This window comes from Triticum dicoccoides, chromosome 4A, assembly GCF_002162155.2.
Source record: "Triticum dicoccoides isolate Atlit2015 ecotype Zavitan chromosome 4A, WEW_v2.0, whole genome shotgun sequence".
Lineage (NCBI taxonomy): Eukaryota > Viridiplantae > Streptophyta > Magnoliopsida > Poales > Poaceae > Triticum > Triticum dicoccoides.
This window is the reverse complement of record NC_041386.1, coordinates 670762569-670787222: the sequence shown is the minus strand read 5'-3', so window position 1 is coordinate 670787222 and position 24654 is coordinate 670762569. Positions and strand designations below refer to the sequence as shown.

Genomic DNA, 24654 nt, shown 5'->3' with positions numbered 1-24654 from the left:
ATGCTTTCACACCAACGGTTCAATATTTAGATGGAATACTAGTACACACCAGGATAAGGCGTCAATATATCTTTACCTTTTTCATTCCTCATTCTAAATAGATTGACACATGAAACATACCAGTATATATATGCCCACATATGCATCCAAAGATTCATCAAGCAAACAAGCAAACACTCTAGCCTACCATTGCACCCATCCCACAACTCTGTCAACTCTTCTCTTCGAAATGGAGAATGTTGTAGTGTTGATTGTTGGCGCTGGGCCAGCAGGCCTTGCAACAGCAGCATGCCTTAGCCAATTCTCAATTCCCTATGTCATTGTCGAGCGTGAAAGTTGTAGTGCGTCGCTTTGGCGCAATCGCGCCTATGATTGCCTCAAGCTACATCTTGCAAAGGAGTTCTGTGAGTTGCCACACATGTCATACCCACTAGATGCGCCAACATACATACCAAAAACCATGTTTGTGAAGTACTTGGATGACTATGTGGAGCATTTTAATATTCAACCCAAGTATCTCACTAGTGTGGAGTCATCCACATTTGACAATGAAGAAAAATGTTGGTCCATCGTGGCACATGACATGGAAAAGAGCACAATAGTCAGGTTCACAACAAAGTTTCTTGTTGTGGCAAGTGGTGAGAATAGTGCAGAGAACATTCCCATGATCCCGGGACTGCAAAGTTTCCCGGGTGATGTCATCCACTCCTCAAGCTACAAGTCAGGCAAGAGCTATTTTGGCATGAATGTATTGGTCGTTGGATCTGGCAACTCTGGAATGGAAATTGCTTATGACCTTCTGGCCCATGGTGCCAATACTTCAATCATTATACGAAGCCCGATATGTACACACACTATATATTATTTTTTGACCTGGAAACACTAGGGGATCCCCCACCCCCACCCTACGAACACTATATATTTTCAGTGGGTACATGGCAATTTCTTATTATAGTCTCCACTAGAAGGATGCAATTTTTCAGAGTTATTACTAGAAAGTATTTCATGGTATAGAGCGATAGACTGTTTTATAACATGCACAAACAACTAAACAATTAGATGAAACACTGAAAAAATAACTCTTGAAAGAATATGATTCTATGAAATTTTATTTTATGATGCGGGCTTCAAAAGAGATGTGACATGTTTTGTGGTTGCAGATTCATGTAATGACAAAGGAATTAATCCGGTTGGGGATGACACTTGCTCGCCGTCTTCCACTGAATCTAGTGGATACCCTCCTTGTGATGGCGGCGAATTTAATATTTGGAGACCTATCGAGGTATGGCATCAGAAGGCCAAAAATGGGTCCAATGATTCTCAAGTCAGAAACCGGCCGATCCGCTGTTATTGATGTTGGCACTGTTGGGTTAATCAAAAAAGGTATCATCAAAGTAAGTATATCCTTGACATGACATAAATTTCATAACAGATGTTGTCTTCATATGCCAAGTTATCAATATTCTATTCATCTCCTTCAGGTACAAGGGAGCATTAGTAAGATCATGGGCGATATAGTTGAATTTCAGTGCAGTAAAAAAATATCATTTGATGCAATTGTGTTTGCAACTGGATACAAAAGCACAGCAAATATATGGCTCAAGGTAACAACATTGATGTTTGAGTATGTCTGAGTTTGTTTTCTTGGTGCAACAATTGTTAAATCTACTAACAAGCTCCATGTTGTTTTTTATCCCAGAATGGTGAGAACATGTTAAATGGCAATGGGTTGCCCATCAAAGAATATCTGAATCACTGGAAAGGTGAAAATGGGCTCTACTGTGCTGGGTTAGGAAGGAGAGGATTGGCTGGTATTGCAGCAGATGCCAAGAATATCGCTAGTGACATCAAATCAGTGATAGGCGCTATGTCCGGCTAAATTACCAAATCAGTGAATGTGTCTGCTACAACTCAATGTCTTCCATTGATGGGCTCCTCAACAAGATCAAGGATGAGATCTGATGCTGGGCTAGGGCTGGGGCACAAGGCTTGCGGGTTGTTCTGCACCAATCCTGGGATGTCCACTGAGTTGTATGATGTACTACAAAATTAACCTCCAAGAAGGACTATAACTTTTCCCCATCCTATCAATGCAATGAAACGCAAAAGTCTTTTGTGTTTTCTTGATTTTTTTATCTTTTACATGTAGTTTACCAGGGCTAGTGTGCTAGACCATTGATTCTTTGAGAAATCTATCCACTGCCACTTGTCTATCTATCTTTGATAGAACTAAATTTTTGTTTATTTCAAGGTTCATATGTGCCAGGGAGTAAGCATTACTTTTATAATATAATCAAGGGCTTTATGCTCACATGGTGCAAAGAGCTTTGTAAATTTTGTTGAATAGTTACCTCCAATATTTTATTTACTTGAATTTGCACATGCAAAAGTCATCCGCTTGAACATGATGTTTAACAACAAGGGATTAAGTGCAATTAATACAATCCCAAATCATGAACAACAAATGGTGCAAAAGATAATCAAGTCAAAGTTGTTCATTTTTTCATGTCAAACACACACGAGTAGTTGTAGTAGCTTCCAAGTTTTATTTTTTAATTGTCAAATGAATATCAAATTGACGATTTCTAGAAATATGATGGTAATTGAAATGAATGATAACAAGGTCTCCCAATATTTGCTTGATATGTACATGATTCAACACCAATCTTCAAGCCAGGTCAGGATTTCATTCCATATTAATTAGTGAAAGCTAATTTCCAGTTTTTTCTACCACTGAGCACAAACGTAATTACCTTCTTAGAACCAACTTCAGCAGTTGCTTCGCCACTTCCTTTAGAGTTTAGCATTCTCTGGCATTTCTTCCCTTTCTGCAAAGGCAAGGAGAATGAAGTGTACCTCAGTTTGTGCTTTGTTATCATAGGCATGGCACCCAAATTTCGTCGGTTATAGCTACCATTTATCAATGTGCAAATGGAATTGCTAGAACTAGTCGTTGATGAGTGCCGCAAGAGGAGCCTAAATGGCTCACAAACAAAAAAAGGTATGTACATTTATTTATTTCTATTATTACCGACTATTCTGTTTATGCATGTATTCATAGCCCGGCTGTCCGGTAGCCGTACAAATTGTATAGTAGTAGTGCACCTACCGGAGTGGTCACCGGCCAATGCCTCCCACCGCTCCGCCGCGCGAGCGACACCGGCCCCGGGAAATGCCTCTGCCTACGCGTCATCTCCACCTCCATCCTTGTACCCTCCAGCTGACCTCAGACTAACTCCAACACGCCGACCCAAAAGGGCACGCCTTTGTCCATTCTTTGTCCATTTGGGTCAGGTCGTCTGTCCCCTTCTATGTTTGGCTGGGCCATGCATCCAACTGGCCGACCCAATTCACGTCCGCGCAGAAAACCATATGAATTATAAAAAGACCTATGGCTATAGATCATGCCAGCAGCCATGCCATCGCCCAGAGTTAATGTCGGCGCCATGGTAGCGACTGACATACATGCATCCTTCTAAAAACACCAAACAGTTCATGCTAGCGCACTTGCCAACGGCTGGCACACATGCCAGCACACAGAAGGGGCGGGAGTTCAACCACTCCATCTCGGGCATGGTCATGCCGACACACTTGCCAACATACAAAAAAAAGATGGCGCTCTCTGCCATAATCACTCGTCATCAAACTTGAGCATGTTGGTCTGCGTCTTCTCGAACGATGGTTTCTTCCTCGGGGACACCATGCTCAAGTCCACCTTCATGATTTCCATCCCCTTCGTCACGCAAGTGAGTCCCACTTCTTTTGCCTTGGTCTTGGCATTAGTGGCCTTGATTTCGAGCATCTTGATTTGCTTCTCCGCCTCCATCTCGAGCTTCTTGGCTTGCTTCTTCGCCTCCATCTCGAGCCTCTTCCTTTATATCTCCATGACGGCCTTCATTTGCTCTTCTTTGTCTTTCCGACGCTTCTCCTCTCTTATGTCCTTCTTAGTCATCATGCATTCCAATGTTGCATGCAAGGCAATCGACGCCGCATCACGCTTATCCTCTTTCTTGGAGTTGATATTCCCCCTCGGCTGCGGCTTCTCTTCCTCGCCATCCTCGACGGACTCCTTCCCTCCACACGCCTTCAGGGCGTCATATTGCACCCTGAACTTCTCGTCCCTATTGATGACCATCCAACAATGTCTGAGGTTGAACGACTTGTTCCCATGTTGGTCCTTGAAATCTTCCAAAGCTTGAAATGCCTACAAATGAAGAGCATGCAAGCATATTGGAAAACGGACAAGTAAGCATATGGGAAAATGGACAAGAAACAAAGGAGACGAAGATGGACGCATGTATACCATGTCCTTGATGCTGAGGCCACTCACGGGACGTCCCTCGATGCTCTCAAGGGTGGCACAAAATTTGTTGCATTCTTGTTGTATCACCCTCCAACGCTTCAAGAGGGACACCCATCCACGCTTGCTATCTATAGCGCAAACTTCTTGCATTCCAGATATTCGCAATGAACACGTAGCCAAAAGGTAGATGCCTTTTGCTCGGCACTGACCTTGGGGGCTTGTCCAATGTCGCTCCAACATTCAAAAAAGAGCTTGTCCTCATCCTTTGTGTATGCCTTCACCCGAATGCTTTGGCGCTTCTTATTTGCATTCGCTTGGTTGGTGAGCCCGTCTTCAAAAAACATAGACTCCCTGTCGATGTCCACTTCATCTTCTTCTTCTAGGTCATAGTCCTCCAGAAATTTGTGGTCTTGCGGGGATGTGTTGCGCATGCCATCTTGGACTTGCGCGAAGGGTTCGGCCATGCCTCCATGGCCTGGATCAAAGGCGTCGGCCATGTCCTCGTGGCCGGCCATGAAGGGGTTTCGGCCATCTTGGTTTTGGGTCTTGTCGAGATCGAAGGTCATGCCCCCCATACTGCCTTCGAAGTTGATGTTCTCGATGATGAACGGTTGACCATCTTGTCGTCTGTGGCCGACATTCTGCCGAACAGGTTGCGGCTGTTAGGATCCGTGTCGTCTAGGATCTCCCATGAGCGTTTCCTCGATGGCCATGGGCACGCGTGTGGTCGGCGTGACCACACTCACCTACAGCGAGCACTCCCCAAAAAAAGGGAGGTTTGTAGGTACGAATGGAAGCCGTGCATCGGCTACATGGTGGACGAGCACGACAACTCTGGCAACGGCAGACGAGGAAAGGACGACGAGCCCGTGCTAGCCTTGGTTTAATCCTAGGTAGTGTAGCGCCTCCCTCATTGTCGCAGCAACTCTGGCAATGTTTTGCACTTGCTGTGCAGCGGCGGCCAGGGCGGCAACGGACGTGGATTCGAGCTTGTGTTCTTGCACGTGCTTCCACCCCTTCCTCCTGGCCGACTGCACAGCCCGCTGCTCGTCCGACAATGGCTTCTTCTTGGTCGGTGCCGCCGTCTTGCGGGTGCTGTGGGGCTTGCCTTTGGCGGAGGCGAGGCCGGCAGCAACGTCGAGGGTCAGCGCATCGTCCATGGCTAGTGGCCGTGAGCGCGAGCGAGCGGTATTTTTGGGGGAAAGAGAGGGAAATGGCGGTGACTGTGCCGCCGACTGGTGGGCCAGGGAGAGGAGTAGGCGGGCATCGCGTGCGTTCACTTCGTGTCCGCTTCGATGCAAGCGAGACCCAAATTTGGGTCGGGAATGGGTCGCATGGTGGATAAAAAGCGGACGCGTGTCCGTTTGGTTCGCCATGTTTGGCTGATTTTGTTGTCTGTTTCGATCTAAACTGACACGAATTAGGTCGGCGCATTGGAGTTCCTCTCATCTCCCGTCTCCTGCTTGCCCCACGCCAAGAAACGGCAATCATGGTGGCGCGACAGCGAGAGGTCATGAATGGGGAAGAAAAAGCGGCGGGGCAAGGAGAGGTGGCGAATGGGAACGGCAACGGTAGAGTGCAGTCATCGATGGCGTGGCTCTGATCTACGGGTGGCACGGGACAGCAGAGCTAGCAATTTTTTTTTGAGAAATAGGCGGAGCTAGCAAGACGAAGGGAAGATGATGGAGATCGATGCCCGAGCCCTTTCTGCTTCGCTCCCTACTGGGCCTTCTAATGGCCCATGGACTAAACCCGAACTACTCACTCAGCTTGCTAGTGCTTGTAATTTAGTACCCACTCAAAAAAAGCTTGAAATTTAGTAAAGAAAAAAGTGGAATTTAGTAAGGAAAATGCATTCCCCAAAACAAAATGCTACATGTCCCTTAAAAAACAAAATGCTACATTCCTCTAAAACAGTGCTAGTCGATTTTCTATGTATTATCTACAAAAATCGGCGCTCTTCTTGTGTGTTCAAGGCCATTATGATGTGAGATAAAAAATGTTGAGATGTAGATAATACATGTGTATTTCCTGTACAACAAGCCCTCCTCCTTCCATGTATAGTTGAGGACGTGACTACCCTTTGTACTTATATATACGTGCATATTGCACCCGATCAATATATTGTGAGTTGCATAATTCTCTACATGGTATCAGCCTTAGTCCGATCCCTCGTACCTTAGCGCGTCGCCGTTGCCTCCCAGCCGCCGCCGCTTCCCAGCCTACGCCCGCGTCACCGAGTTCTCGCTGCCGCCGTAGCTTCTCCCCCGCACCGCTAGCTCCCTGCCGCCACCCCCACTCGTGATCTCCTCCCAGGCCATCGCTAGCCACAGCCTCCTCGCCGCTAGCCACACACCTCCCAAACCCTAACCCCCGCTGCCATCCACCAGAAACCCTAACCCGCCCCGGCCGCACCTAACCCTAGCCGCTTCCATGTCGGGTTCCAACCTCTCCCACCGGTCCGCCGCCTCCACTCCTCCCATGGTGAAGCTGCCGAACCCCTCCGACTCCTCCGCTGGCTCCTCCGCCGCCACCCTTCCCGATCCCGCCTACATCCATGATGTTCCCATTGAACGTCCCGTCCCGGTGATCCTCTCCCACAAAGAGGCGAATTTTTATGCTTGGAAGACATACTTCAATCTCCTCTTTCGTGAGTATAATCTGCAGGACCACATCGACGGCACCGCCAACCTCTTCGTCCTGAACCGCAACGCCGACTGGTTGGCGCTCGATGCCACCATCATCTGGTGGCTCTTCCTCACCGTGTCCAAGGACATCTTCCACACCGTCGTTCGTGACAAGGACGATGCATGCACGGTGTGGAACAAGATCATCGGTCTCTTCACCGACAACAAGATCCAACGTATCATCTTCCTGCAGCAGGAGTTCTTCGGGTGTCATCAAAACGACTCCTCCGTCGACGACTACTGCATGCGCCTCAGGACCCTCTCTAACGAGCTCAATGACATCAGCTTCAAGGTGGCCGACGAGTTGCTCCTCTCCACCCTCACCACCGGCCTCAATGAGGATCTTGGCAATGCCGCCTCCAACCTCACCCTCATGGCGAACCCTACCTGCAAGCGGGCGGTGGCTTATCTTCGTCTCAAGGAACGCTCGTTGAAGCATCTTCGCTCCCTTTCCGTTCACACCGCCTTCGCTGCCGGCTACTCGCGCGGTGGCCCTCCGCCCTCGGGTGCGCCCCCCGGCTTTCCAGCGCCGTTCCAGGCGCCCCGGCCACCGGCTCCTCCAATGCAGCATGGCGCCTATGGCTCCCCATACCAGCAGCGGCCTCCGGCCCCTGCCGCTCCTGCGGCTCTTCCCCAACACTTGCGGCAGCAGCAACAGCAACAGCAGTCACGCCAGAGGCGCCTGATATGTCTCCAACCTATCTATAATTTTTGATTGTTCCATGCTATTATATTACCCCTTTTGGATGTTTATAGGCTTTATTTTAAACATTTATATCATTTTTGGGACTAACCTACTAACCGGAGGCCCAGCCCGTATTGCTGTTTTCTTGCCTATTTCAGTATTTCGAAGAAAAGGAATATCAAACGGAGTCCAAATGGAATGAAACCTTTGGGAGCGTGATTTTTGGAACGAACGTGATCCAGAGGACTTGGAGTGCAAGCCAAGAAGCAGCCGAGGCGGCCGCGAGGGTGGAGGGTGCGCCCAGCCCTACAGGGCGCGCCCCCTATCTCGTGGGCCCCTCGGGCGGCCACCGACGTACTTCTTCCACCTATATATACCCACATACCCCGAAAACATCCAGAGAGCCAACGAAAAACAATTTCCATCACCGTAAACTTCTGTATCCGTGAGATCCCATCTTGGAGCCTTCGCCGGCGCTCCGTCGGAGGGGGAATCGACCATGGAGCGCTTCTACATCAACACCATAGCCCCTCCGATGAGTTGTGAGTAGTTTACCATTGACCTTCGGGTCCATAGTTATTAGCTAGATGGCTTCTTCTCTCTTTTTGGATCTCAATACCATGTTCTCCCCCTCTCTTGTGGAGATCTATTCGATATAAACTCTTTTTGTGATGCGTTTGTCGAGATCCGACGAATTGTGGGTTTATGATTAAGTTTATCTATGAGAAATATTTGAATCTCCTCTGAATTCTTTTATGTATGATTGAGTTATCTTTGCAAGTCTCTTCGAATTATCAGTTTGGTTTGGCCTACTAGCTTGATCTTTCTTGCCATGGGAGAAGTGCTTAGCTTTGGGTTCAATCTTGCGGTGTCCTTACCCAGTGGCAATAGGGGTTGCAAGGCATGTATTGTATTGTTGCCATCGAGGATTAAAAGGTGGAGTTTATATCATATTGCATGAGTTTATCCCTCTACATCATGTCATCTTTCTTAATGCGTTACTCTGTTCTTATGAACTTAATACTCTAGATGCATGCTGGATAGCGGTCCATGTGTGGAGTAATACTAGTAGATGCAGGCAGGAGTCGGTCTACTTGTCGCGGACGTGATGCCTATATACATGATCATGCCTAGATAATCTCATAATTATTCGCTTTTCTATCAATTGCTCGAGAGTAATTTGTTCACCCACCGTAATACTTATGCTATCTTGAGAGAAGCCACTAGTGAAACCTATGCCCCCCGGGTATATCTTTTATCATATAAGCTTTCAATCTACTTTTATTTGCATCTTTACTTTTCTTATCTATATTATAAAATACCAAAAATATATTTATCTTATCATACTATCTCTATCAGATCTCACTTTCGCAAGTGGCCGTGAAGGGATTGACAACCCCTTTATTGCGTTGGTTACGAGTTCTTTGTTTGTTTGTGTAGGTGCTTGGGACTTTTGAGGAGCCTCCTACTGGATTGATACCTTGGTTCTCAAAAACTGAGGGAATACTTATGCTACTATTGCTGCATCACCCTTTCCTCTTCAAGGAAAACCAACACAAGCTCAAGACGTAGCAAGAAGGATTTCTGGCGCCGTTGGCGGGGAGGTCTTCACTCAAGTCAAGACATACCAAGTACCCATCACAAACTCATCTCCCTCACATTTACATTATTTGCCATTTGCCTCTTTTTTTTCTCCTCCACTTCACCCTTGCCGTTTTATTTGCCCTCTCTTTCCCAATCTTTTCCTCTCTTTTTTGCTTACCTTTTTCTGTTTGCTTGTGGGTTGGATTACTTTTGCCATGGCGCAAGATAATACCAAATTGTGTGCTTTCTCCAATACCAATAATAATGATTTCCTTAGTACTTCGATTGCTCCTCTTAATGATGCCGAGTCTTGTGAAATCAATACTGCTTTGCTGAATCTTGTTATGAAAGATCAATTCGCCGACCTTCCTAGTGAAGATGCCGCTACCCATCTAAACAACTTTGTTGATTTGTGTGATATGCAAAATAAGAAAGATACGGATAATGATATTGTTAAATTGAAGTTATTTCCGTTTTCACTTAGAGATCGTGCTAAAGTTTGGTTTTCGTCTTTGCCTAAAAATAGTATTGATTCTTGGAACAAGTGCAAAGATGCTTTTATCTCTAAGTATTTTCCTCCCGCTAAGATTATCACTCTTAGGAACGATATTATGAATTTTAAACAACTAGATCATGAGCATGTTGCCCAATCTTGGGAAAGAATGAAATTGATGATTCGCAATTGCCCTAGTGGATGATCATACAAAAATTTTATGCTGGTTTGAACTTTGCTTCTAGAAATCTTTTAGATTCGGCCGTGGGAGGCACGTTTATGGAAATCACGTTAGGAGATGCTACAAAACTTCTTGATAATATTATGGCTAATTATTCTCAATGGCACACCAAAAGATCTACTAGTAAAAAAGTGCATGCTATAGAAGAAATTAATGTTTTGAGTGGAAATATGGATGAACTTATGAAGTTGTTTGCTACTAAAAATACTCCTCTTGATCCCAATGATATGCCTTTGTCTACTTTGATTGAGAATAATAATTAATCTATGGATGTGAATTTTTTTGGCAGGAATAGTTTTGGAAACAATGCTTATAGAGGAAACTTTAATCCTAGACCGTTCCCTAGTAATTCCTCTATTAATTATGGAAATTCCTACAATAATTCTTATGGTAACTTTAATAATATGCCCTCTTATTTTGAGAATAGTGTGAAAGAATTTATGATTTCTCAAAAGAATTTTAATGCTTTGCTTGAAGAAAAATTGCTCAAAGTTGATGATTTGGCTAGGAACGTTGATAGACTTTCGCTTGATGTTGATTCTCTTAAACTTAGATCTACTCCTCCTAAGCATGATATCAATGAGTCTCTCAAAGCCATGAGAGTTTCCATTGATGATTGCAAGGAAAGAACCGCTAGATTGCGTGCTAAGAAAGATTGCTTTGTAAAGGCATGTTCTTCTAGTTTCCGTGAAAATAATGATGAAGATCTTAAAGTTATTTATGTGTCCACTATTATATCTTTGTTTTGCAATATGAATCTTAATAATAATGGGACTGGAGATGAGTCAACTTTAGTTAGAAGGCGTCCCAGTAATTCGGAGTTTTTAGATCTTGATGCTAAATTTGGTAAAAGTGGGATTGGAGAGGTCATGACTTTAAATAGTATTGAACCCACTATCTCGGATTTCAAGGAATTTGATTATGATAATTGTTCTTTAGAAGGTTGTATTTCCTTGTTGCAATCCGTTGTTAATTCTCCTCATGCTTATAGTCAAAATAAAGCTTTTACCAAACATATCGTTGATGCCTTGATGCAATCTTATGATGAAAAACTTAATTTGGAAGTTTCTATACCTAGAAAACATAATGATGAGTGGGAACCTACTATAAAGATTAAAATTAAAGATCATGAGTTTTTGCTTTGTGTGATTTGGTGCTAGTGTTTCCATGATTCGAAATCTTTATGTGATATTCTAGGTTTCCATGATCTTGATGATTGCTCTTTAAATTTGCACCTTGCGGATTCCACCATTAAAAAGCCAATGGGAAGGATCAATGATGTTCTCATTGTTGCAAATATAAATTTGGTGCCCGTAGATTTTATCGTTCTTGATATAGATTGCAATCTTTCTTGCCCTGTTATTCTTGGTAGACCTTTCCTTAGAACGATTGGTGCGATTATTGATATGAAGGAAGGGAATATTAGATTCCAATTTCCATTAAGGAAAGGCATGGAGAACTTTCCAAAAAAGAAGATTAAATTACCTTATGAATCTATCATGCGAGCTACTTATGAATTGAGTGCCAAAGATGGCACTACTTAGATCTATCTTCGCTTTTATGCCTAGCTAGGGGCGTTAAACGATAGCGCTAGTTGGGAGGCAACCCAATTTTTTTTTATGTTTAGTAATAAATTTTTCATCTACCTTCTGTTTAGATGTGCTTTTATGTTTTAATTAGTGTTTGTTCCAAAAAGAACCTATAGGATAACCTATGGTGATAGTTAATTTGATTCTGCTGAATAACAGAAATTTGCGCGCACGAAATTAGTTTTGATAACTCACAGAAATGTGATTTTGCGTTGATTCTTTTAGCTTCTGATCAATAGACAAATTACCCAGGACTTCCTATTTTGGTAGGATTTTTAGAGTTCCAGAAGTTTGTGTTAGTTACAGATTGCTACAGACTGTTCTGTTTTTGGCAGATTCTATTTTTCGTGTGTTGTTTGCTTATTTTGATGCATCTATGGCTAGTATTAAGTGGTATGAACCATAGAGAACTTGAAAACAGTAGGTTTAACACCAAAATAAATAAATAATGAGTTCATTACAGTACCTTATGTGGTGGTTTTGTTTTCTTTCACTAACGGAGCTTATGAGATTTCCTGTTGAGTTTTGTGTTGTGAAATTTTCAAGTTTTGGGTAAAGATTTGATGTATGGAATAAGGAGTGGCAAAAGCCTAAGATTGGGGATGCCTATGGAACCCCAAGATATTCAATAATAGCCAAAATCCTAAGCTTGGGGATTCCCCCGGAAGGCATCCCCTCTTTCGTCTTCGTTCATTGGTAACTTTACTTGGAGCTATATTTTTATTCGCCACATGATATGTGTTTGGCTTGGAGCGTTGTGTATGATATTAGTATTTGCTTTTTAGTTTACCACAATCATCCTTGCTGTACACACCTTTTGGGAGAAGCCTATTTGATTGAATTTATTAGAATACTCTATGTGCTTCACTTATATCTTTTGAGCTAGATAGTTTTTGCTCTACTGCTTCCTTATATCTTTTAGAGCACGGCGGTGGCTTAATTTTGTAGAAATTGCTAGTCTCTCATGCTTCACTTATATTATTTTGAGAGTCTTTTAGAACAGCATGGTATTTTCTATTGTTATAAAATTGGTCCTAGAATGGTAGGCATCCAAGTTGGGTATAATGAAAACTATCATAGGAAGTGAATTGGATGCTATGATCAATTTGATACTTGATAATTGTTTTGAGATATGGAGGTAGTGATATTAAAGTCATGCTAGTTGGGTGATTATCAATTTAAAGAATGCTTGTGTTGAAGTTAGCAAGTCCCGTAGCATGCACATATGGTTAAAGTTGTGTAACAATTTTGAAACATGAAGTGTACTTGGATTGTGCATCCTTATGAGTGGCGTTCGGGGACGAGCTATGGTCTTTTCCTACCAATCTATCCCCCCTAGGAGCATGCGCGTAGTGCTTGGTTTTTGATGACTTCTAAATTTTTGTAATAATTATATGAGTTCTTTAGACTAATGTTGAGTCCATGGAATATATGCACTTTTACCTTTCCATCATTGCTAGCCTCTTCGGTACCGTGCATTGCCCTTTCTCACCTTGAGAGTTGGTGCAAACTTCACCGGTGCATCCAAACCCCGTGATACGATACGCTCTATCACACATAAACCTTCTTATATGTTCCTCAAAACAGCCACCATACCTACCTATTATGGCATTTCCATAGCCATTCCGAGATATATTGACATGCAACTTTCCACCGTTCCGTTTATCATCATGACACGCATTACTTTTGTCATATTGCCATTGCATGATCATGTAGTTGACATCGTATTTGTGGCAAAGCCACCATGCATAATTTTTCATACATGTCACTCTTGATTCATTGCACCATCCCGGTACACCGCCGGAGGCATTCATATAGAGTCATATCTTGTTCTAGTTTCGAGTTGTAATTCATGTGTTGTAATCAATAAAAGTGTGATGATCATCATTATTAGAGCATTGTCCCCAAAAAAAGAAAAAGAAAAGGCCAAAAAAGGCCCAAAAAGAAAAAAAGAAAAAGAAAAAAAGAAAAAGAAAAAAAGAAAAAGGGGCAATGTTACTATCTCTTTATCCACATTTGTGCTTCAAAGTAGCACCATGTCCTTCATATAGCGAGTCTCATATATTGTGCTTCAAAGTAGCACCATGTTCTTCATATAGAGGTCTCATATGTTGTCACTTTCATATACTAGTGGGAATTTTTCATTATAGAACTTGGCTTCTATATTCCTACGATGGACTTCCTCAAATGCCCTAGGTCTTCGTGAGCAAGCAAGTTGGATGCACACCCACTAGTTTTCTTTTGTTGAGCTTTCATTCATTTATAGCTCTAGTGCATCCGTTGCATGGCAATCCCTACTCCTCATGTTGGCATCAATTGATGGGCATCTCCATAGCCCGTTGATTATCCTCGTCAATGTGAGACTTTCTCCTTTTTTGTCTTCTCCACACAATCCCCATCATCATATTCTATTCCACCCATAGTGCTATATTCATGGCTCACGCTCATGTATTGCGTGAAGGTTGAAAAAGTTTGAGATTATTTAAGTATGAAACAATTGCTTGGCTTGTCATCAGGGGTGTAGAATTTGGGAACATTTTTGTGTGACGAAAATGAAGCATTGCCTAACTATATGATTTTGTAGGGATGAACTTTCTTTAGTCATGTTATTTTGAGAAGACATGATTGCTTTTATTAGTATGCTTGAAGTATTACTATTTCTTTTGTCAATATGAACTTTTAGTTTGAATCATTTGGATCTGAACATTCATGCCACAATAAAGAAAATTACATTGAGAATTATGCTAGGTAGCATTCCACATCAAAAATTCTGTTTTTCTCATTTACCTACTCGAGAACGAGCAGGAATTAAGCTTGGGGATGCTTGATACGTCTCCAACATATCTATAATTTTTTATTGTTCCATGCTATTTTATTACCCCTTTTGGATGTTTATGGGCTTTATTTTACACATTTATATCATTTGTGGGACTAACCTACTAACCGGAGGCCCATGCTGTATTGCCGTTTTTTTTTTGCCTATTTCAGTATTTCGAAGAAAAGGAATATCAAACGGAGTCCCAACTGAATGAAACCTTCGAGAGCGTGATTTTTGGAACGAACGTGATCAAGAGGACTTGGAGTGCAAGCCAAGAAGCAGGTGAGGCAGCCACGAAGGTGGAGGGTGCGCCACCCCTACAGGGTGCGACCCCCTGTCTCGTGGGCCCCTCGGGCGGCCACCGACGTACTTCTTCCTCCTATATATACCCACGTACCCCGAAAACATCCAGAGAGCCAACGAAAAACAATTTCCACCACCGTAACCTTCTGTATCCGCGGGATCCCATCTTGGAGCCTTCGTCGGCGCTCCGCCGGAGGGGGAATCGACCATGGAGGGATTCTACATCAACACCATAGCCCCTCTGATGAGTTGCGAGTAGTTTACCACAGACCTCCGGGTCCGTAGTTATTAGCTAGATGGCTTCTTCACTCTTTTTGGATCTTAATACCATGTTCTCCCTCTCTCTTGTGGAGATCTATTCAATGTAACTCTTTTTGCGGTGTGTTTGTCGAGATCCGATGAATTGTAGGTTTATGATTAAGTTTATCTATGAGAACTATTTGAATCTCCTCTTAATTCTTTTATGTATGATTGAGTTATCTTTGCAAGTCTCTTTGAATTATCAGTTTGGTTTGGCCTACTAGATTGATCTTTCTTGCCATGGGAGAAATGCTTAGCTTTGAGTTCAATCTTGCGGTGTCCTTACCCAGTGGCAATAGGGGTTGCAATGCACGTATTGTATTGTTGCCATCGAGGATTAAAAGGTGGGGTTTATATCATATTACATGAGTTTATCCCTCTACATCATGTCATCTTTCTTAATGCATTACTCTGTTCTTATGAACTTAATACTCTAGATGCATGCTGGATATCGGTCGATATGTGGAGTAATAGTAGTAGATGCAGGCAGGAGTCGGTCTACTTGTCGCGGACATGATCCCTATATACATGATCATTCCTGATAAACTCATAATTATTCGCTTTTCTATCAATTGCTTGACAGTAATTTTTTCACCCACTGTAATACTTATGCTATCTTGAGAGAAGCCACTAGTGAAACCTATGGCCCCCGGGTCTATCTTTTATCATATAAGCTTTCAATCTACTTTTATTTGCATCTTTACTCTTATTATCTATATTATAAAATACCAAAAATATATTTATCTTATCATACTATCTCTATCAGATCTCACTTTCGCAAGTGGCCGTAAAGGGATTGACAACCCCTTTATTGCGTTGGTTGCGAGTTCTTTGTTTGTTTGTGTAGGTGCATGGTGATACGTCCATTTTGCATCATGATTTTATATCAATATTTATTGCATTATGGGCTGCTATTACACATTATATACCAATACTTATGGCTATTCTCTCTTATTTTATAAGGTTTACCATGAAGAGGGGGAATGCCGTCAGCTGGAATTCTGGCTGGAAAAGGAGCAAACATTGGAAACCTATTCTGCACTGCTCCAAAAGACCTGAAACTCCGCGAAACTTATTTTTGGATTTATTAAGAATTATTGAGCGAAAGAAACACCCCAGGGGGCCCACACCCTGGCCAGGAGGGTGGGGGCACGCCCACCCCTACTGGGCACGCCCCGTGTCTCCTGGGCCCCGTGGTGGCCCCCCAGTGTCCATCTTCCGCTATATGAAGGCTTTTACCCTGGAAAAAATCGTGGGCAAGCTTACGGGACGAAACTCCGCCGCCACGAGGCGGAACCTTGGCGGAACCAATCTAGAGCTCCCGCAGAGCTGTTCTGCCGGGGATACTTCCCTCCGGGAGGGGGAAATCATCACCATCGTCATCACCAATGATCCTCCCACCGGGAGAGGGTCAATCTCCATCAACATCTTCACCAGCACCATCTCCTCTCAAACCCTAGTTCATCTCTTGTATCCAATCTTGTATCCAAAACCACAAATTGGTACCTGTGGGTTGCTAGTAGTGTTGATTACTCCTTGTAGTTGATACTTATTGGTTTACTTGGTGGAAGATCATATGTTCAGATCCTTAATGCATATTATTACACCTCTGATTATGAACATGAATATGCTTTGTGAGTAGTTACGTTTGTTCCTGAGGACATGGGTGAAGTTTTGCTATTAATAGTCATGTGAATTTGGTATTCGTTCGATATTTTGATGAGATGTATGTTGTCTTTCCTCTAGTGGTGTTATGTGAACATCGACTACATGACACTTGACCATTATTGGGCCTAGAGGAAGGCAGGGAAGTAATAAGTAGATGATGGGTTGCTAGAGTGACAGAAGCTTAAACCCTAGTTTATGTGTTGCTTCGTTAGGGGCTGATTTGGATCCATATGTTTAACGTTGTGGTTAGGTTTACCTTAATACTTTTGTTGTAGTTGCAGATGCTTGCAATAGGGGTTAATCATAAGTGGGATGCTTGTCCAAGTAAGGGCAGTACCCAAGCACCGGTCCACCCACATATCAAATGATCAAAGTACCGAACACGAATCATATAAACGTGATGAAACTAGCTTGACGATAATTCCCATGTGTCCTCGGGAGCGCTTTTCTCATTATAAGAAATTGTTCGGGATTATCCTTTGCTACAAAAAGGATTGGGTCACCTTGCTGCACCTTATTTACTTTTATTGCTTGTTACTCCATACAATTTATCTTATCACAAAACTATCTATTACTTACAATTTCAGTGCTTGCAGAGAAAACCTTACTGAAAACCGCTTATCATTTCCTTCTGCTCCTCGTTGGGTTTAACGCTCTTACTTATCGAAAGGACTATGATAGATCCCCTACACTGGTGGGTCATCAAGACTCTTTTCTGGCGCCGTTGCCGGGAAGTGTAGAACTTTTGGTGAGTGGAGCTTGGTAAGGAAACATTTATATAGTGTGCTGAAATTTTCTGTTACTTGTTACTATGGAAACTAATCCTTTGAGGGGCTTGTTCGGGGCATCTTCGCCCCGACCAGTAGAGCAAAGATTTTCTCCTCAACCTACTGAACCTACTGAAAATTTTCACTTTGAAACTCCTTCGGGTATGATAGAGAAACTGCTAGCTAATCCATTTGCAGGAGATGGAACATTGCATCCCGATTTACACCTTATCTTTGTGGATGAAATTTGTGGATTATTTAAGCTTGCAGGTATTCCTGATGATGTTGTCAAAATGAAGGTATTCCCTTTATCTTTGAAGGGAGATGCATTGACATGGTTTAGGCTATGTTATGATACGGGATCTTGGAATTATAAGTGATTGAAGTTGGAATTTCACCAGAAGTTCTATCCTATGCATCTTGTTCATCGTGATCATAATTACATATATAATTTCTGGCCTCGCGAAGGAGAAAGCATCGCTCAAGCTTGGGGGAGGCTTAAGTCAATGTTATATTGATGTCCCAATCATGAGCTCTCCAGAGAAATGATTATCCAAAAAAATTATGCTCGGCTTTCTCTCAATGATCGCACCATGCACGATACTTCATGTGATGGTTCTTATATGCTGAAGACTATTGAATTAAAATGGGACTTATTGGAAAGAATTAAAAGCAACTCTAAAGATTGGGGTTCCGACGATGGTAAGGAGTCAGGTATGACACCTAAGTTTGATTGTGTTAAATCTTTTATGGATACCGATGTTTTTCATGAATTGAGCGCTAAATATGGACTTGACTCTAAGATAGTAGCTTCTTTCTATGAATCTTTTGCTACTCACGTTGATCTCCCTAAGGAGAAGTGGTTTAAATATAATCCTCCCATTGAAGTAAAGGTAGTTTCACCTATTAGAGTTGAAGAAAAGACTATCACTTATAGTGATCCTATTATTCCTACTACTTATGTTGAGAAACCACCTTTTCCTGTTAGGATAAAGGATCATGCTAAAACTTCGACTGTTGTTCGTAAGAGTAATACTAGAACTTATACACCTCCTGAGCAAATCAAAGTTGAACCTAGTATTGATATGGTTAAAGATATCTTGGATGATAATTTAGATGGGCATGTCATTTACTTTTGTGGTGAAACTGCTAATATTGCAAAACCAGATGCTAAGATACATAGACCCGTTGTAGGCATGCCTGTTATTTCTGTTAAAATAGGAGATCATTGTTATCACGGCTTATGTGATATGGTTGCTAGCGCTAGTGCAATACCCTATGATTTATATAAAGAAATTATGCATGACATTGCACCTGCTGAGTTAGAAGATATTGATGTTACTATCAAGCTTACTAATAGAGATACTATTTCACCAATTGGGATTGTTAGAGATGTTGAAGTCTTGTGTGGGGAGGTTAAATACCCTGCTGATTTTCTTGTTCTTACTTCCCCTCAATATGACTTTTGTCCCATTATATTTGGTAGACCCTTCTTGAACACGGTTAAAGCTAAGATTGATTGCGAAAAGGATGTTGTTATGATTGCCTTGGATGATATGACTCATGAGTTTACTTTTGCTAAATTTCGTAGACAACCCCGTGATAAAGAATTACCTAGTAAAGATGAAATAACTGGTCTTGCTTCTATTGTTGTGCCTCCTACTGATCCGTTAGAACAATATTTACTAGACCATGAAAATGATATGTTTATGAAAGAAAGAAGGGAAATAGATGAGGTATTCCTCAAACAGGAACCTATCCTGAAACATAACTTACCTATTGAAATTCTAGGGGATCCTCCTCCACCCAAGGGTGATCCAGTGTTTGAGTTAAAACCATTACCTGATAATCTTAAATATGCTTATCTTGATGAAAAGAAGATATATCCTGTTATTATTAGTGCTAACCTTTCAGAGCAGGAAGAGGAAAGATTGTTGAAAACTCTGAAGAAGCACTGTGCTGCTATTGGATATACTCTGGATGATCTTAAGGCCATTAGTCCTATTCTATGCCAACACAAAATTAAAGTGGAAAAATATGCAAAACCAGTTAGAGATCCTCAACGAAGATTAAATCCTAAGATCAAAGAAGTGGTAAGAAATGAGATATTGAAGCTCCTCGAGGAAAGTATAATTTATCCCGTTGCTGATAGTGAATGGGTAAGCCCTGTCCATTGTGTTCCTAAAAAGGGAGGTATTACTGTTGTTCCTAATGATAAAGATGAATTGATTACGCAAAGAATTATTACAGTTTATAGGATGGTAATTGATTTCCGTAAATTAAATAAAGCTACTAAGAAAGATCATTACCCTTTACCTTTTATTGATCAAATGCTAGAAAGACTATCCAAACTTACACATTTCTGCTTTCTAGATGGTTATTCTGGTTTCTCTCAAATACCTGTATCAGCGGAGGATCAATCAAAAACTACTTTTACTTGCCCTTTCGGTACTTTTCCTTATAAACGTATGCCTTTTGGTTTATGTAATGCACCTGCTACCTTTCAAAGATCTATGATGGCTATATTCTTTGACTTTTGTGAAAAGATTTTTGAAGTATTCATGGATGATTTCTCCGTTTATGGATCTTCTTTTGATGATTGCTTGAGCAACCTGGATCGAGTTTTGCAGAGATGCCAAGACACTAGTCTCGTCTTGAATTGGGAAAAGTGCCACTTTATGGTTAACGAAGGCATTCTCTTGGGGCACAAGATCTCTGAGAGAGGTATTGAAGTTGATAAAGCTAAAGTTGATTCTATTGAAAAGATGCCATGTCCCAAGGACATAAAAGGTATAAGAAGTTTCCTTGGTCATGCCGGTTTTTATAGGAGGTTCATTAAGGACTTTTCTAATATCTCTAGGCCCCTGACTAATTTATTGCAAAAATATATTCCTTTTGTCTTTGATGATGATTGTGTAGAAGCATTTGGAGTACTTAAGAAAGCTTTGATCACCGCACCTATTGTCCAGCCACCTGATTGGAATTTACCTTTTGAAATTATGTGTGATGCTAGTGATTATGTTGTAGGAGCTGTTCTAGGGCAAAGAGTTGATAAGAAATTGAATGTTATCCAGTATGTAGTAAGACTCTTGATACTGCCCAGAGAAATTATGCTACTACTGAAAAAGAATTCTTAGCGGTTGTGTTTGCATGTGATAAGTTTAGACCTTATATTGTTGATTCTAAAGTTACTATTCACACTGATCATGCTGCTATTAAATATCTTATGGAAAAGAAAGATGCTAAGCCTAGACTCATTAGATGGGTTCTCTTGCTCCAAGAATTTGATTTGCATATTATTGATAGAAAGGGAGCTGGGAACCCCATTGCAGACCACTTGTCTAGATTAGAGAATGTTCTTGATGACCCACTGCCTATTAATGATAGCTTTCCCGATGAAAAATTAGCGGTCGTTAATGCTTCTCGTACTGCTCCTTGGTGTGCTGATTATGCTAATTACATTGTTGCTAAATTTATACTACCTAGTTTCACATACCAGCAAAAGAAAAAGTTCTTTTATGATTTAAGACATTACTTTTGGGAAGACCCACACCTTTATAAAGAAGGAGTAGATGGTGTTATTAGACGTTGTGTACCTGAGCATGAACAGGAACAGATCCTACGCAAGTGTCACTCTGAATCATATGGAGGACACCACGCTGGAGACAGAACTGCACATAAGGTATTGCAATCCGGTTTTTATTGGCCTACTCTCTTCAAAGATGCCCGTAAGTTTGTTTTATCTTGTGAGGAATGTCAAAGAATTGGTAATATTAGTAGACGTCAAGAAATGCCTATGAACTATTCTCTTGTTATTGAAATGTTTGATGTTTGCGGCTTTGATTATATGGGACCTTTTCCTACCTCTAATGGTTATACACATATTTTAGTTGCCGTTGATTACGTTACTAAGTGGGTAGAAGCTATTCCAACTAGTAGTGCCGATCATAACACTTCTATTAAAATGCTTAAAGAAGTTATTTTTCCGAGGTTTGGAGTCCCTAGATATCTTATGACTGATGGTGGTTCACATTTTATTCATGGTGCTTTCCGTAAGATGCGTGCTAAGTATGATGTTAATCATAGAATCGGGTCTCCTTATCACCCACAGTCTAGTGGTCAGGTAGAGTTGAGCAATAGAGAACTCAAATTAATTTTGCAAAAGACTATGAATAGATCTAGGAAGAATTGGTCCAAAAAACTTGATGATGCATTATGGGCCTACATAACTGCATATTAAAATCCTATGGGTATGTCTCCTTCTAAGATGGTTTATGGAAAAGCTTGTCATTTACCTCTAGAACTTGAACATAAAGCATATTGAGCTATTAAAGATCTCAACTATGATTTCAAACTTGCTGGTGAGAAGAGGTTGTTTGATATTAGCTCACTTGATGAATGGAGAACCCAAGCCTATGAAAATGCCAAGCTATTCAAAGAAAAAGTCAAACGCTGGCATGACAAAAGAATACAAAAACATGAGTTTAACATAGGTGATTATGTGTTATTATTCCACTCTCGTTTAAGATTTTTTGCAGGAAAACTTCTCTCTAAATGGGAAGGTCCTTACGTTATCGAGGAGGTCTATCGTTCGGGTGCCATAAAAATCAACAAATTCGAAGGCACAAGTCCGAGGGTGGTGAACGGTCAAAGAATTAAACATTATATTTCAGGTAATCCTATCAATGTTGAAACTAATATTATTGAAACTGTAACCTCGGAGGAATATATAAGGGACACTTTCCAGAATGTTTCAGACTCCGAAAAGGAATATTATGTGGTACGGTAAGTAAACCGACTCCAAAACAATTCTAAAGGCAATTTTTATCAGTTTTGGAATATTTAAGAATTTTAGGAAGAAAGAAGTGTCCGGGGAGGACACGAGGCCTCCACGAGAGTGGAGGGTGCGCCCACCCTTACTGGGCGCGCCCCCCTGTCTCATGGACACCTCGTGTGTCTCCCGGACTCCGTTTTCTTGCACGTTACGTATTTTTGTCGGTAAAAATTCATTATATAATCTCCCGAAAGTTTTGACCACCGTATCCCACAAATATCCTCTGTTTTCGTTTTGAGCTGTTTCCTGTTGCAGATCAAGAGCAAGATGTCTGCCCAAGAGTCAGTCAGGGAGAGTCGGGTGTCTGACCCAACACCGGGACCAGGAGCAGATAGCTATGCTTATCACTTTGGACCATCAACGGAGGATCAGATGGAGGCCGACTTGAAAAGGATAGATGCCATGGAGGAAGATCAGGAAGTTACCTCTCATCTCCAAGTAGAATTCACCATGGGGGAACTACACAGCTCGGCTATTCCAAATTCGGTCATCCCTTCCAACTTTAGATTTCTTTCTTATGAAAATGTGAAAAAGAGCGTCAGTTGTTCTCCAGAAGCTATGCAACATCCTTGGGTAAAGGGAGCTCTAACTGTTACGAGTAAGCTCCATAAATAAATTATGGACCTCAAACAACAAATCAATAAGCTCGAGGAGGAGAACCGTATCCGGAAGGGCATCATCGCCAAAAAGACCATAACACCGACCGTGAAGAAGGAGACATAATCGCATGGGTATGGGCACTCCATTGGCAACTGCCAAGCTTGGGGGAGGTGCCCCGGTATCGTATCACCATCACACTCCTATCTTTACCGCTTTATTTAGTTCGATCCTTTTTAGTAGTATCTTGATCTAGTAGATTGAAGTTTTGATATCAAGTAGTTTCTAGTTTTGCTTTGTGATCTCTTTATGTAATCGAGTCTGTGAGTTATCTATAATAAAGATTAGTGTTGAGTCAAGGGCTTTGCTATCTTGCTATGATCTTGAAAGAGTAAAAAGAATAAAAGAGTTCATATTCATTTTTTTTGGTTAGTAATGACTTCACACATAGAAAGTATGAGGCTTAAAAGTTGTTGAGAGTTGATAAACATGGTTTTGGTCATCATTGCAATTAATAGGAAGTGATAAGGAAAGAGAGCTTCACATATAAATATACTATCTTGGACATCTTTTATGATTGTGAGCACTCATTAAGTATGACATGCTAAAAGAGTTGACGTTGGACAAGGAAGACAACATAACGGTTTATGTTTTCTCACATCTCAGTTAAAGTATGTTGTCATTGACCTTCCAAACATGTTGAGCTTGCCTTTCCCCCTCATGCTAGCCAAATTCCTAGCACCAAGTAGAGATACTACTTGTGCTCCCAAATATCCTTAAACCCAGTTTTGCCATGAGGGTCCACCATATCTACATATGGATTGAGTAAGATCCTTCAAGTAAGTTTTCATCGGTGCAAGCAATAAAAATTGCTCTCTAAATATGCATGACTTATTAGTGCGGAGAAAATAAGCTTTATACGATCTTGTTATGGAAGCAATAAAAGTGACGGACTGCATAATAAAGGTCCATACACAAGTGGCAATATAAAGTGACGTTCTTTCGTACTAAGATTTTGTGTATCCAAACCTAAAAGCGCATGACAACCTCTGCTTCCCTATGCGAAAGGCCTATCTTTTACTTTATGTTTTTACTTTATCCTTGAGTCAACGTGATCTTCTCCTTTCCCCTTTTTCATTTTACCCTTTGGCAAGCTCCTCGTGTTTGAAAGATCATGATATATATATATATATCCAATTGGATGTTCGTTAGCATGGACTATTATTGTTGACATCACCTAAAGGTGAATACGTTGGGAGGCAACACAATAAGCCCCTATCTTTCTCAGTGTCCGGCTGAAACTCCATAACCACAAGTATTGCGTGAGTGTTAGCAATTGTAGAAGATTATATGATAGTTGAGTATGTGGACTTGCTGAAAAGCTCTATTCTTGACTCTTTGTGATGTTACAATAAATTGCAATTTCTTCAATGACTGAGATTATAGTTTGTTAGTTTTCAATGAAGTTTCTGAACCATGCTTGATATTGTGAATTGATTGTTACGGGAGCATAAGAATTCATATGAAAAAATCTATATATGTTGCTGTTATAAGAACGATCATGATGCCCTCATGTCTGTATTCTATTTTTAGCGACATCTCTATCTCTAAACATGTGGACATACTTTTCGATTTCAGTTTCTGCTTGAGGACAAGCGAGGTCTAAGCTTGGGGGAGTTGATACGTCAATTTTGCATCATGCTTTTATATCAATATTTATTGCATTATTGTCTGTTATTACAAATTATATACCAATACTTATGGCTATTCTCTCTTATTTTATAA

At 41.5% G+C, this 24654-nt stretch overlaps 1 protein-coding gene across 1 annotated transcript; it reads left to right on the top strand.

The window, feature by feature from the left end:
* Positions 1-229: 229 nt before the first annotated feature.
* On the top strand, positions 230-1879 carry LOC119289658 (probable indole-3-pyruvate monooxygenase YUCCA10). The gene is made up of 4 exons (XM_037568933.1): positions 230-840; positions 1160-1394; positions 1482-1604; positions 1700-1879. The coding sequence occupies exons 1-4, from the start codon at positions 230-232 to the stop codon at positions 1877-1879; spliced, it is 1149 nt and encodes a 382-aa protein (XP_037424830.1).
* The last annotated feature ends 22775 nt before the right edge of the window (positions 1880-24654 follow it).